The sequence below is a fragment of the Dromiciops gliroides genome, chromosome 4 (genome assembly GCF_019393635.1).
Source record: "Dromiciops gliroides isolate mDroGli1 chromosome 4, mDroGli1.pri, whole genome shotgun sequence".
NCBI classification, from domain to species: Eukaryota; Metazoa; Chordata; class Mammalia; order Microbiotheria; family Microbiotheriidae; genus Dromiciops; species Dromiciops gliroides.
In genome coordinates, this window is record NC_057864.1 from 364859488 (window position 1) to 364875398 (window position 15911).

The window sequence follows — 15911 nt, forward strand, 5'->3', positions numbered from 1 at the left end:
AATCCTAGAACCGATGACTCTTGACTCCCAAACAAGTGCTCTCTCCACTATAGGCTGAGTGTGAATGGATCAAGACCATGCAGTAAAGCATTGCTGCTCCATAGTTTTGTAGAAGAAATCCATGCTGTCCATTTTGTTTAAACTCCTTTCTTGACAACAACCATAACTTTAGTGGTCATTTTTTGGTGGCAATTTCACGGAAGGTTAATATCTTCAGGAAACAGAAGGTGATCTTAACCTGGAGTGTGTGGACTTATTTTTTAAAATAAATGGGGTTATTAGACTAAATAACTTAATTACCTACTTAAAAGAGGTCTAATTCTAATGGTGGAAGCAAATAAGAAAATAACTAAGTACATGCAAGATCTATACAATGTAAATGGAAGGTAATCTCAAAGGAAAAGACACTAGCAGCAGGAAGTATCAGAAAGTGGGATTTGAGCCATGTTATGAAGGAAATTAGAGAATCCAGGAAGCAGAGATGAGGCTAGAAAGCATTCAACTAGTGGGGATAGCCCAGTGCAAAGACACTGAGACTGGAAATGGAGGGTCATGTGTGAGGAAGAGCAAGGTCAAGGTTGCTGGTTTACTCACCTGTGAAGGTGAGTTAGACTGGAAAGGCAGGAATCAAATTGTGAAGAGTTTTAAATGCTAAAAAAGAGACTCTATTATATGATCTTAGAGATAATAGGGAACCACTAGAGTTTGTTGGGTGATATGTTTGGCAGCTAAGTAAAGGATGGATGGGAGTAAGGAGAGACCTGAAGCAAAGACCATTTAAAAGGTTATTGCAGGGGTCAGCTAGGTGGTACCTTTCTCTGTATCCTCAATGCTTGTCAAAGTTGATGGTCTTGGGGGCAGCTAGGTGGCACAGTGGATAGAGCACCAGCCCTAGAGTCAGGAGTACCTGAGTTCAAATCCAGCCTCAGAAACTTTACACTCACTAGCTGTGTGACCCTGGGCAAGTCACTTATCCCCAATTGCCTCACTAAAAAAAAAAAAAAAGTTGATGGCCTTGTTCAGTCCTCATCCTTCTTGATGTTTCTTCCTAGATACTCTCTCTTCTTTTCTGGGTTTTCATGACACAGCTCCTCTCCTGGTTTTCCTTCTGTCTCATCACTCCCCATAATCCTTTACTGGTTCATTATCTATAACATGACATTATCTATAACATGTTCCCTCAGGGCACATCCTTGTCCCCCTTCTCTTCTCTTTCTCCATTCCCTTCCCATGATTTGAATTATCATCTCCTTAGCATTGTACCCCAGATCTATATAACCAGTCTCATTGTCTCCCTTAAGCTTTAGTCTCACCTCCTCAATTGCTTATAGGTCATTTAAAACTGAATGTCCCAGGGGGGCGGCTAGGTGGCGCAGTGGATAAAGCACTGGCCCTGGATTCAGGAGTGCCTGAGTTCAAATCCGGCCTCAGACACTTGACACTTACTAGCTGTGTGACCCTGGGCAAGTCACTTAACCCCATTGCCCCGCAAAAAAAAAAAATTAAAAAAAAAAAAACCTGAATGTCCCAAAGATATTTCAAACTTAACTTGTTCATATAGAACTCATTATCTTTCCACCCAAATCTAACCCTCTTCTCAAACTTGCCTGTTTCTGTCAAAGCTTTCACCATTCTTCTAATCTCCCAGGTTATCCTCAATTGGTGTGATCTTCAATTTCTTATTTTCCCTCATGCCCCATTATCCAATGTGTTTCCAAACTTGCCATATTTACCTACATAATATCTCTCATATCTTTTTTTTGTGTGGGGGCAACGAGGTTAAGTGACTTGCCCAGGGTCACACAGCTAGTAAGGTCAAGTGTCTGAGGCTGGATTTAAACTCAGGTCCTCCTGAATCCAGGGCTAGTGCTTTATCCACTGTGCCCACTAGCTGCCCCTTGCACCTTCATTTTTGCCTCAAAGAATCCCTACCTTTTTCAAGACATATTTGAGGGACTATCTTCTCTGCGAAGCCTTTCCTGATGCCCTCATCTCCAGTGCCTTCCCTATCAAACTACATTGTGTTTAAACTACTTTGTATGTATTTGTATTTGTTCTCTTTTTATTCTGTATATATCTATATATGTTCTTGTTGTCTCTTGCATGCCCTTTCTATTGATATTCCCGGCACCCTAACACAATGCCCCCATTAGAGTAGATGCTTACAAAACACTCATTAAATGATGGTAGATACATGCAGTCCACAAAATATTACAAAACAGATTGAGAATTAATGTAAAGATATCAATGGCATGTGTGACTAAAAAGAAGTATTAGGCAAGAGTAATAATAGAGAGAAAGAGAACCAATGGACAGTCTGAGTGCACGGGTATTACCAATGTATTCATTTAGCAAGAGAAGACATCCAGTGTTACAGCTTGATCCTGTATTGGAGGATTTATGAAAAACATGGGCAAGAATTGCATAGGATAAGAAGGCAGATTATAATCTCTAACAGTAGAGGAAGTACCCACACTGATGAGTTTATATACAATTCACCCAAAGTCACTGGTATAGTACTGTGGTCTCTGTAGATAAATAATAAATGTGGGGGGTTTTTTTGCTTATTACAACTCCTATTCTGTCAATACCTTGATGTTTTTTTTTCTTCCTAGTCCCTTTCTTTCCTTCTTTTCTTCTTCTATCCATCCCATATTTATAACGTCTCCTTTGAATCAGGGCCATTTTAAACAATATTTATATGGAATAGTATTCATTTATTCATTCATTCATTTAAAAATCATTATCCTTACTGAATGGCTATTAAGTAGGAAACACCATGCTAGGTATTTCTACAAGAGATATATGGCATATGCTCCCTGGCCCCCAAACATTCACAGTCAGTGTATGTTGCATTAACTGCATGAATATCTTGACTAATTATTTTTTCCCTTTCTAGTCCACAGGTAGAAGACAGTGAGGGTACTATCCAGTTTGATGGAGAAGGCTATGCTTTGGTCAGCGCCCCATACGCTGGTACCCCCAATATCTCTACAGTCATGTTCAAGTTTAGGACCTTTTCTTCAAGTGCTCTCCTGATGTACCTTGCCACCCGAGACCTGGTAAACACACACACACACACACACACACACACACACACACAGGTTGAACTACACAGAATCCAAATGTCATGTCATTTTAATTACTATAAAATAAGACAAGAAAAGGGACCAGATTTGTTTTATAGCACCCAGTCATGTTTGATGCTAACAGTAAAAAGAATTTATTTTGTTTTAGTCGCTATAACTCCAAATATAAGCTTAATGTGAATTTTTCCAAATATGCCACCAGTTCTTTATAAGAACAGAATAGACCACAGAGGACTCTGGTTTGGAATCTTGTCAAAGCAATGCCACTATCCCAAACTAGATGTCAGTTCAATTATTCACATACCTCTCAAGATACCCAAATAGATTATTACCATTCTTACAGGATACTAAACAATAACCTAATGGCTTGCTTGGTATTCTTTCCAAAGTTATGTTTTATGACAGTGGGCTTTTCTTTCAATAAAACCTATCACAATAGCTTTCTCAAAGCATTTTACATCATTAGAAACTATTAAAAAAAAGAAAAAAAAGAAACTATATTTCACACAGACAAGTGGGTATAGCCTGCTCCATAAGAACTTCTTTTTCTAATGTACAACAGAAATCCAGAAAAGAAACCATAATTGTCACAAATCCCTCAGTAAAGCAAAAAACCTATCTTTTTAAGTGTGTGTTTGTCTAATCGCTGGTGTTTTTGACATAATAAACAGAAAGATTTTATGAGTGTAGAACTCACCGAGGGACACATAAAAGTCAGCTATGATCTGGGTTCAGGCATTGCTTCTGTTATCAGCAACCAAAACCATAATGATGGAAAATGGAAATCTTTCCACCCTGTCAAGAATTCAAAAACAAGGTGAGTTTTTATAGTGATAGCACCCTAAGTACTTTAATTATTCCCATTTAGTGCAACTCACCATCTAATCTCAAGGAAGATGGTGTCCATAATTGTCAGTTCTCAGAAGTTCTATTAAAAAATTGATATAGCCAGTTCTTCTGCTTAGATTATTATAGGTGGTTTGGGTTAGATGTGACTGATTGAAGTGTCAAATGGCTCTTCTGTCATTTTCTTTTGAAATCTGGAGCTTAATTCTCAGGCATAAAACTGTTCACAACTTACAAAATTACATCCTGTAATAGGTTTGAAAAAAAATTTTTTTAGGTAGTTCCAAGATTAGACTCTCTCCGTAAAAAGCTGGGTAGAGAAAATGTCCATGAATCCAAGGCTACTAGAAAGAGTTTGCAGGGCAGTGGGCTAGTGATCCTTGTTGCTTATTCCATTTTGTTTAAGTCTAAGGTATTGAAGAAATGATCAAATGTCTAAATATTGTCTGAGGCAATAGTTGTAGTTGAAAATGTTTAATAAATTTCCTCCAATACATAATCCCATAGACCCCAATCCAAACAGGATATAGAAAGATAAAAAAAAAATTAGCTGCCATTTATTAGGTCCCAGACTTACAAATCACTTCCCATTTTTATAGCTTAGATAAATCATTTAAATTTTCAGCATAATTTAAGTTATTGAGGTAAAAAATCATAATTCACTCTTTTGCCTAATATGTTGGGATATTGGAGAAACCATAATGAATTTGCAATCCTAAGACCTAGATTCAAATTCTGGCCCTGTATCTTACTTTGCTATGTGATTGTGGATAAGTCATGTAACCTTACTCAGCCTCAGTTTCCTCTTATGTAGAATGAAGAGGTTGGCTTGGAGAGATGATCTCTAAAGTCTTTTTCCAGGTATAACATTCTATCTTATAAATGAACCCATAAGCATTCGACTTCTATGTTCATGACATCCAAAATTCCTTTATCATTTTATCTTTTATTATCTCAACTTTCTTTCTGACTTACAGCCCCAAACCTAGCCCCCAATTCCTAGACTATCAACCTTCCACTGGGCTATGTTCCTCCCTTCCTTATCTCAGGCTTATGGTGGATCAGCTCAATTCCATTATCTTCTCTACATTATAGCCCCTTTCCCCCTTTGTCCTATGATTACACCTTGCCAAATCCCAACCTTATATTACTACCGTGATTCACTGTTGTTGCTATTAAAGTGATACTGTACAAAGCTGGAGAAAAGCATTAAACTGCTGAATGGATCCATTATGAATTTTATATGTTAAGTCCACTGGGCTCTCACTATAGCACAGCAATCCTTTTATGTTTCCAGTAAATTCACTCCCTTACCACAGCAGCTATTTCAGAGCTTTTTGTCCTTTCTCAAGCCTCACAAGGCACCTTCTTCTCCCTTCATCTTCTCAGCTGAGGACCTTGCCTCTTACTTTCCAGAAAAAAATTGAATCTATTCACTAAGAGTTCCTTCTTCCTTCCTCCTCTTCGTCTCGAATCATTCAGACATATTCCCCTACTATCTTCGCCTTTACCCAGTCTTCACATGTAAAGCTGGCCCTTCTCTTTGGCAAGGCTAATTTCTCAATGTGCACCCCTTGCTCCCATTCTCTCCTTTCCTCTTCAGCAGATTTCCCCTTCTATCAATTCTCACTCTCTAATCTTGATCTTTCCCTATAAATTAGTGTTTCCCTTCTGCCTATAAACAAGGCCATATCTCCATCATCTTTAAAACAAACAAAAGCCTACCTTCACTTGGTCCAACCATTCCCAATAGTTAATGTCCTATATATTTTCTCTTCTTCTTTTTTTTTTGTGGGCCAATGGAGGTTAAGTGACTTGCCCAGGGTCACCACAGCTGGTAAGTGTCAAGTGTCTGAGGCCGGATTGAACTCAGGTACTCCTGAATCCAGGGCCGGTGCTTTATCCACTGCGCCACCTAGCCGCCCCATATTTTCTCTTCTTACAGCTAACTTCCCTTAGAAAGTCAGCTGTGGGAGGCAGCTTGGTGGTATAGTGGATAAAGCACCAGCCCTGAATTCAGGAGGACCTGAGTTCACATTCTGCCTTAGACACTTGACACTTAACTAGCTTTGTGACCCTGAGCAAGTCACTTAACCCTCATTGCCCTGAAAACAAACAAACAAACAAACAAAAACAAAAAAAAGAAAGTCAGCTGTGTGTGGTACCCCCCCCATCCTTTCTCCTGAATATTCTCTCCCCTCTAGATTTTCTTGATACCATTCTCTTCTGGCTCTTCTCTTATCTAGTGACTGCTTCTTCTCAAACTTCCTTGCTGGATCCTTATTCAGGTTATACCTATTAACTGTGGGTGTTCTTCAAGGATTTTCCTGCACCCTATTTTCTTTTCATTCTCTACTCTCTTATTGATCATCTCACACGCTGCCATAGGTTCAAATTATCCCCTCTATGCAAATGTTTCCCAGATTTACAGATCCAGCCCTTCATCTCTCTCCTGAGGTCCAATCTCTCATCACCAATTTCATCTTGGACATCTCAAACCAGATGTCCTGTAGACATCACCCTTCCCTGTGAGATTAGATTTGTTCAGTCATTTTTCAGTCATATCAGATCCGTCATAACCCTATTTGGGCTTTCTTGGCAAGAATGGTTTGCCATTTCCTTCTCTCCAGCTTATTCAACAGATGAGAAAACTGAGGCAAACAGGGTAAAGTGACTTGCTCAGGGTCATACAGCCAGTAAGTGAGATCCCATTTGAATTCAGTAGTCTTGCTGACTGCAAGCACAGTATTCTATTCACTGCAACACCCAGTTTTCCTAAGATTGTGTATATACTGTATATATTTTGTAGTACATTTTTATGCTTTTTTTCTTTTATTAATATGTGAGCTTCAGGGCAAGTACTACCATTTTTTTTCTTCTTTGTATACTCAGTGCTTAGTATAATGCCAGGAACATAGTAAGGTTTTTTTGTTTGTTTGTTTTTGCGGGGCAATGAGGGTTAAGTGACTTGCTCAGTAAGTGTCAAGTGTCAGACTTGATTTGAACTCAGGTCCTCCTGAATCCAGGGCTGGTGCTTATCCACTGTGCCACCTAGCTGCCCCCTTAGTAAGTTCTTAAATGCTTATTGACTGACTGATTCTATGAAATATAGAGGGGTACAATGATCACTAGGCTCCAAGTGAGAAAGCCTGAATTCAGTTCCAGATCTGATTAACTTAAGCAAATCGCTCCTTGGGATTCTTTTTTCTTCATCTCTAAGAAAACAGAGATGGACTTTCATGCCATGACCTTGGGAAAATCACATAATTTCCCTGGACCTCAGTTACCTCATGTGTAGTATGAAGGAATCAGAATAAATCACCTCTGAGGTCTCCTCCATCTCCAGGTCTCTGATCCTAAGATCCTGTGATTCACTGACATCGAAGGTCCCTTCCAACTCTCACAATTCTCTGATTCTATAGGCTAACAAAGACCCACACATGCTCTCTGCTACCATCAGTGCTAAAAGCTTTTAGCAATCGTTTGTTGTTGCTGTCATTGAGTTATTAACTCTCTGTGACCCCGTTTGAGATTTTCTCAGGCAAAGATACTGGAGTATTTTTCCATTTCCTTCTCCAGATCATTTTACATATGAGGAAACTGAGGCTGAGAGAGGTTAAGTGACTTGCCCAGGGTCACACAGCTAGTAAACATTTGAGACTTGGATTTGACACTCATGTCTTCCTGATTCAAGGGCTTTCACTCTATCCACTGTACCACCTAGTTTGTTTATCTTTAATCTACAAGGCCCAGTGGAGAAAGAAGAATGTATAAGGGTAGCTTTTATAAAGGTTGAGATGAAGCCCTCCCTTTATACTGGTCAGAACTTTACATCTAACATGATGGAGTAATTCTTTTTAAATGGTGTCATGCTTCTGCTATTTGTTTAGTTTTAGAATGAGAAGCAACTAGCTGTACAACTGGGCCTTGGGGTCAGGGAAAACCCAAAGTCCAAATCCTAACTCAGATACCTACTGTGTGACCCTAGACGACTACTTTACCCCCCTTCCCTCTCCCTCCCTCCCTCCCTCCCTCTCTCTCCCTCCCCCCCCCCCTCTCTCTCTCTCTATATATATATATATATGAACATATATGCATATATATTCATTAACATTCCTTTCTTTTTAAATTTTTAGTTCCAAATCTCTCTCCCTCCTCCACCCACTGAGAATGTAAGCAATATGTTATACTTAACCTCTTTCAGCCTCAGTATCTCTCTCTGTAAAATGGGGCTATTTTGAGAACCAATTTAGATACAATCAGTAAAGCATTTTGTAAGACTTTAAAGCACTTTATAAAATCTTAGCGATGATTATTAAAGTGGTGCACATAATCAAGCATAAGGAAGAGAATTTTTCTTAGTGACTGAAGCTCCAAAGTACAGGTAGAATTACTCTTTGCAACGATGCCATTAAAAGGTTAAGTCTATAAAAGGAAGCTATTTCTCTTTATATCCACAACCCATATCCCAATACTACTTGTTGATCTGAAGAGGAGGAATTCTGTTTGAGCAGCCCTAATATCACAGAAGCATTCACAAGGTGACTACCTTAGGCAGTTTAATTAACTTCCCGGAGGCTCAGTCTCCTCTTCTGTAAAATAAAGGGTTGAAACTATGTGTCCTCTGAGGACACTTCTAGATCCAACCCAAAAGCTATGATCTATGATTCTATGAGCCTGAGTTCCTATTCATTTAGCAATTATTTTTTAAACAAAGACGCCATCCTTTTAGTACAACATTTATGAACAGAATCTGTATTGTGGGTATTTCTACAATGCGAAATAATCACATAATTTGACAGTTCTTTGGAAATTCTCTTAGTAATTTGAGGAAATGATAAGGGAGGAGGGGAAAAAGCAGATTTTTTATGGCTACTAGAAGTAGCTAGGTGGTACAATGGATGATGGAGTTCTGGACTAAGAAGACCTAAATTCAAATCTAGCCTCAAGGCTTACCAGCTACGTGAGCGTGGACACACCACTTAATCTGTTTGCCGCAGTTCCCTTAACTAGAAAATGGTGATAACAACAGTACTGACCTTGTGAGGCTGTTGTGAGGATTCAGATGGGATAATATTTGTAAAATGCCTAGCACAGTGCTGAGTGCATAACAGGTGCTATATAAATGCTTAATCCTTTTCCCCTAAGAATAGGGAAAGGCCACATATTTACTACATTCCAAACAAAGAGACATAAATCACAGACTAGGTTATGGTCTAGTGGATCTTTGGTCTCCAAATGAAAAATTCAAATAATATACTCTATAGAAAAAGCTGTGTAAGTCGTAAAACACTAAATAAGTGATCTTTTTCCATCATTGCCATCAGCATCATAATCTTCTCCCACCGATTTGTCCTAGTTCCCTAGAAACAGTTTCCTGGGAGGCTGTTCTTCTTATCTTCCCCTACCAGTAATGGTGTGAAGGTCTGGGGCATTTATATTTATATATTATTTATATTGGAAATATTTTCAGAATCCCTGATTTGATCAAAATAGCTACTCCAGGGGCAGCTAGGTGGCACAGTGGATAAAGCACCATCCCTGGATTCAGGAAGACTTGAGTTCAAATCTGGTCTAAGACACTTGACACTTACTAGCTGTGTGACCCTGAGCAAGTCACTTAACCCTCATTGCCCCACAAAAAAAAAAAAGAAAAAGAAATAGCTACTCCCTCCAATGCAGATTGCAAACCCTCTAGGCTTTAGTAGACTATTCTGTAAGTCCCTACTGTCCAAGAAAAGCTTCCTCTGGAGACCACCCCTCTAGCAATGAGCTACCCTTAGCTTTTTTGCTAAGCTAGATGGTAGATGACAGTCTCATATTCTTTAACCTGGTCTTCATAATATATGGAGAGCTTGTGCTCCTCTGCCACACCTAACCTTCAAGAACCAAGGTCATCACCACACAATGTTGAAACACTAACTAAGACTTTTTGTGGAGGATTTTTGTTTATTTGTCCAGAGAAAGAGGGACTGGGGGCGCAGCTAGGTGGTGCAGTGGATAAAGCACTGGCCCTGGATTCAGGAGGACCTGAGTTCAAATGTGGCCTCAGACACTTGACACTAACTGTGTGACCCTGGGCAACTCACTTAAACCCTCATTGCCCCACCAAAAAAAAAAATGAAAGAGAGAGAGGGGGGGAGGGAGGGAAGGAGGGAAGGAGGGAAGGAAGGAAGGAAGGAAGGAAGGAAGGAAGGAAGGAAGGAAGGAAGGAAGGAAGGAAGGAAGGAAGGAAGGAAGGAAGGAAGGAAGGAAGGAAGGAAGGAAGGAAGGAAGGAAGGAAGGAAGGAAGGAAGGAAGGAAGGAAGGAAGGAAGGAAGGAAGGAAGATAGATGAACTGACTGACTCTATGCTCTTTCTGATTCAGGGAAATTCCCATGTGGAAGTTAAGTGAAACAGTTCTGGGCTTAGAGTGAAAAGGACCTGCATTAAAATCCTGCCTTTTCCACTCTTTGTGAACCTGAGTAATTCACTAAACTCTCTTAGCCCTCATTTTCTTCATCTGCAAAATGGGGAGGTTGAGCTCAATAGCCTCAGAGGTCCCTTCAGTTTAAAATCTATGATCCTATGAACCTCCTTTCACTAATATAGATTGCCAGCAAGTCCTATGTAGATTATAGTCTTAACAATTGAGAGTTTTGAGAGGTAGTCTCACAGCTCCTTTATGTCAGAGATATAGTTTGAACCCAAGGATTCCTGACTCCAAGGTCCTCCTGCTCTTTTATCCATTAGACCACACTCTGCCTCTCTCCTTGAGGAATATTGTTATTGTTTATCAAAATGGCTGTGATAATATAGAAGTCTGGGAAAGCTGCTACTATACAACTTGATAATGAAAAGTGATTTTCCTTAAGGTAGTTGGGGAGAAATTGGATATTATACATATTTATTATTTAAGATTTTAATTTTTTTTCATCTCTTCTAGCCAATGTCTCTATTGTGGACATCGATACTAACCAGGAAGAGAACATAGCAACAACATCTTCAGGAAATATTTTGCCTTGACTTGAAAGCAGATGACAAGATATATTTTGGTGGCTTGCCAACCCTGAGAAACCTAAGGTAATGCTGTTAAAAGTGTAATGAAAGATTCTTGTGTTCAAGTTCAAAGCTGAGGATGAGGTTTTCATAGGTGGCTTTTCAATCTAATAGACTTTGCATTTTAATTACAGTATTTATCAGTTACTGACTTAGGAACATCTTATCTCTTGAATTTTTGAAGGGGAAAATCAGAAAACCATCATGCGTGCTAATGCAATGTGAGGCCCTTTGGAAGCCAATGGACACATTTGATATTTTTGTTGACTTGTTTCCTAAATTTACCTGATGAAAAAGACTTGCACCCTTGATTAAAATTTAGGACATTATCATTGCTGCTTATTCTCTTTTCACAGTGACTAGAAATTGCTCAATGTTCTCAAAATTATTCAGTATTCTATGGGTACACATATATATTTCTGACACTCAATAGCATCATAATGGTTCATTGGAGCTCTCTTATTAGCTCTACTCAGGCCATTCTGATTTTTCTTGTCTTTGTGTCAATAATTTTGCTTTTCTTTTTGTAAACTATCTGTTCACTGAGAAACTAGGGAGCTTTTTTAGCTGAAAATGCTTTGTTTTAATATAAATTTCATGACCCATAAAAGTTGCAAAATATATTTCTTATGTAGTTGAATTGTATTTGCCATATTCCTGAAGAATATTGTAAGAGGAGACACCATAAAATGCTATGGTACCCTATAAAATACTTTCGATTGAATGGAGAAAGGTAATGGAATTAAATGAAATCCCTTAGCAGGAATCTTCATGATCACAGCCTTTGTCATGGATGCTAGAGACCTCCCTTCTATCTTCTATGATAAAAGGTTACTTTGATGCCAGGGAGATTTTTTTGGTAGCAAATAATAGAGAGATAGAAGTAAGAGAGTCTGGCAGAATATAGTTGAGAGCTGTGTAGTTGCTAATAATTTCCACACTATACAAATCCACATGAAACTTGAGTCACGCATGTGTGCATACACAGGCATATGCACACATGTACATACACACACACACAGAGCTACTTTCAAATTGTTCATTCCATCGCTGTCTCTATTTTATACTGTAGGAAATAGAAGTGACCTTGAATACCACTACTTTACCATGGTTAAGTATAGACAGGTATAATGATTATGGTGTATTTGCATTGGGAGCCTGTTTAACCAGCAAATGTTATAATGAATTTTTAAAATGTCTCATAAGAAAAGCTATTGGAATTCAAATATATTTAAATATTTAGTGAATTTGTCAAGCTACTGTAATTTTCTAACACTTTCCTATCATTTCTTCAAGAGTTTAAAATCTTATGTCACAAGTTCTATAGCTACATTGTATAAGGAATGAATGAAATATAGCCTGAATAGGCTCGTTCATCTGATCCAGCTTCATTTACACATAGTGATGATACCCAGTTTTTCATAACTCCAAAGTGACCTTGCAGAAACTGAACTATAGAGAGCTGTAGAAGCCGAGAGAGAAATGTGTCTGTTTAGTAAACTTTGTTAACTATATGTCTGATGTATATTGTCTAGTTTAAAAATCACTTATTTTCATAGTGTACCACTTTATAATTGTGAATTCATCTGTCACATTATTTCAAAATAGCTTTTAGATGTAACAGTTTGATTACTCAGAGAAACAAGAACTTACAGATACAAATTTGTCTCTATTGCCATGATGCCAATGATGTGATATAATGCAAGATACACATGGGGGGTGGGGAGGGCACAGGGTATTTGTACAGGTATTAATGGTCTCAGACTTCTTGAAAAGTTAACAATTAGGGGACAGCTAGGTGGCACAGTGGATAAAGCACTGGCCTTGGATTCAGGATGACATGAGTTCAAATGTGGCTCGGACACTTGACACTATCTGTGTGACCCTGGGCAAGTCATTAACCCTCATTGTACCGCCAAAAAAAAAAAAAGAAAGAAAATAGAAGTTAACAATTACAAGATTATCAGAGAATCTTTAAGAATAGAAATGGATCCACTATCTGCAACCACTCTAGTACAGGGGTTCTTAACCAGGTTTGGAGAACTTTAAAAAGAATATTATGATAACTATATTTCAATATAATTGGTTTCCTTTAAAGAAGCTCAGCAGGGTGAACCACTAGGTGCTAGTTCAGGAGACAGATCATTAAACGAAGTCAGGGAAGACCTGATTTCTTTGTTTGTTTGTTTGTTTGTTTTGGTTGGTGGTTTTTGCAGGGCAATGAGGGTTAAGTGACTTGCCCAGGGTCACACAGCTAGTTAAGTGTTAAGTGTCTGAAGCCAGATTTGAACTCAGGGTTCTCCTGAATCCAGGGCCAGTGCTTTATCCACTGTGCCACCTACCTTCCGTCCAAAGACCTGATTTCTAATCTTACACTCAGACTGACAAGCTAGTGATATGACCCTAGGTGAGTCATGTGACCTTTCTCAAATTTAGTTTTCTCATCTGCCAAATAGGGATAATCACAGCACTTCTCCACAGGTTTGTGAGAATAAATGAGATAATACCTAAAATAAAAACACTTTTGCAAACCTTAAATTCCATATAAATAGTCTTGCTATTATTATTCAGTAGATTATCAAAGGAGTCCCTGATACCCAAAAAAAAAAAAGGTTGAGAATTCCTGATTAGAGAAATGATGAATAAACAACTAAATTACGGCATAAAACTTTTCAGAGCACAATGTAATGAAAAGCAATAAAATCATTCTTACAATTTACCCATTGGGGGTGTGATGGGAAAGGAGCATATTTATGTATTCTGTTCACTGCAGGTTTTGTGCTTGTTTTCCTTGTTGATTGATCCGTATCCATTCGTATTCAGAGATTAATAAAACTGTTTTTCTTGTCCCCTAAATGGAATGCATTTATGAGTAAATGGTTCTCTTTCTTTTTTCCCTTATCCTAGTATGAAAGCCAGGTAAAATTTACATTGATGCATGCCTCCTTCAAGTGCATGGTGAGTAAGTACAGCTTTTTAGAGAAAGCAGCAGTGCAGAAAGCATATTGACGCTGTGCCAGCTATCATCTCGGGTCCATTTTATAAACAAGTGGTTTTCTCGAAACCTTTTTCTATGTGTCCTTTCCTTTACAAGATCCACCATCTGTAGGACATGAGCTTTACAGCGGTATTTCTAAGAGTGGTAATGGACAGGTTACAATCCACCCACTGTTCCTTACCAAGTCCATTTTATGACCAATGCCATACTCTCTGAAGGTACTATTGAGGCTTTATGGGTATAACCTACAGCCATGAACCAGAGTAAAGCAAACTGGCCTACACATGGATCAAACCCATGACCTTGATCTCCAAGAACCATGCGCTCCACTAAACAGCCCAAACTGCTCTTCTAAGCGCTTAGCATTGCGGCGTTGCTTTTTGCACACCCACAGGTATGCACACTCCCTCACAGCTCTCAAAAGGTTCTCTGCACAGCTGTGGATGCATCGCTGTGTTGTTTGGAATTAGTTTCTGGAGGCTGACTGAAAGGATTATGTGCACTGGCTGTAGTTAAAACTTACAGTAACAGATGTTTTCTCAGTATAATGTAGTTTACAACAAAGAAACCTGAGGTAAGGAATCACCAAACTTTCCAGAGCCATTGTTTCTTGTATCTAGCCAAGAATTACAGTGCAGGTTTCTCTAGTGTCTGCTCAAACCCAAAAGGATCTGAGAGTCTGAGTCACTATGGTTAGGACTAAAATCTAGCATTTGGGCCCAGTTTCAGTTAGCTGACTGCCAAATTTTCTGGGCAAAGATAGAGAATCAAATTCTTTATGAGGAATATATTCATCTAGAGAAAATAATAAAAGGAATTGGCATCCACAAATATGAAAGTACAATAGAAAGAAAGGCAGGAAATTCGAGTGAGCCAGGTGTTTTATCGCATAATGTGACAACTGGCAAAATTGCTAGAGGGTGCTGTGCTTGCTGAAATGTAAAGACTGATTTTTACTAGAAACATATGCTAATGAAAATGTTTCTAGGATGAACTTGTATTGCTTTGTAATTGTGTCCTTGAATGATGTCCTTGAGTAGAGCAAAAATTGGAGCTTTATCTTTATGAGTGGTGGAGAGGGAACAAGATTTCCTTCTATCTTTCCCCCTGTCATTATGTAAAGACATCTTCATGACTTCCACCTTATGGAAACAGCTGAATGATTATGTTTTAAACTGTTATTTACATTTCCACAAAAGAATCAATGAAAAGAGGGTTAATTAGTTCACACGGGCTCTAAGACACTGATGAGTCGCTCTCCTTCCCTTTATGGAAGTGAATGCATAAAGCCAAGGAGATCATACAAGTTATTTAAGGGCTCAACAAAAAAGAAATAATCACCAGAAAACTAAGTGTTTCCTTCCTAGAGAGCTCAGTTAACAGAGTTAACAGAAAAGATCTTAAGATCAGGAAAACATTATCAGAAATAAGCAACCATACCCAGAAGAGAGACTGAGGCTTTGCTATTATGTTATCCATAGCAAGTCACAGCCTTTGTGGGCCTCAGTTTCTCCCAAAAGTGAGAAAGAAGCTTGAACCAAACAATCTCAATCTTTGATTCTCCAAATGTTTAAATTGGGTATGTACTAGTTGGCTAGTTAGTTGCTGGTAACAAGTAGAATTACATTACCCATAACCATATGTAGTACCATTTGTTGATATTGGTCAGATAGTTTCTTGAAAATGCTAATGAAAAGCTCATAACTCATTTTGGCTCTATAGACAATGGAGACACACTGGAGAAAACTTCAGAGGATTCCCAAAAACTTTTAAAGAAGTAATGAATAAGCTTCAGGAAGGAAGGAAGGAAACATTTATGTATAAAATAGTAAATTCATTTTTTCATTCTTATAATAAGTGAAAATACGAAGTGTCATTTCTTCTTGGAATGTGTTATTGCTTTAAATCTAGACTAAGGACTTTAGAATTAACCTGCAAAC

At 38.5% G+C, this 15911-nt stretch overlaps 1 protein-coding gene across 1 annotated transcript in view; it reads left to right on the forward strand.

The window, feature by feature from the left end:
• LAMA2 (laminin subunit alpha 2) overlaps positions 1 to 15911 on the forward strand; it is an 804877-nt gene that overhangs the window by 735269 nt on the left and 53697 nt on the right. The window contains 6 exon segments of the mRNA XM_044002871.1: positions 2900 to 3062; positions 3761 to 3880; positions 3882 to 3906; positions 10861 to 10927; positions 10929 to 10997; positions 13881 to 13892. Coding sequence (XP_043858806.1) covers positions 2900 to 3062; positions 3761 to 3880; positions 3882 to 3906; positions 10861 to 10927; positions 10929 to 10997; positions 13881 to 13892 — 456 coding nt within the window.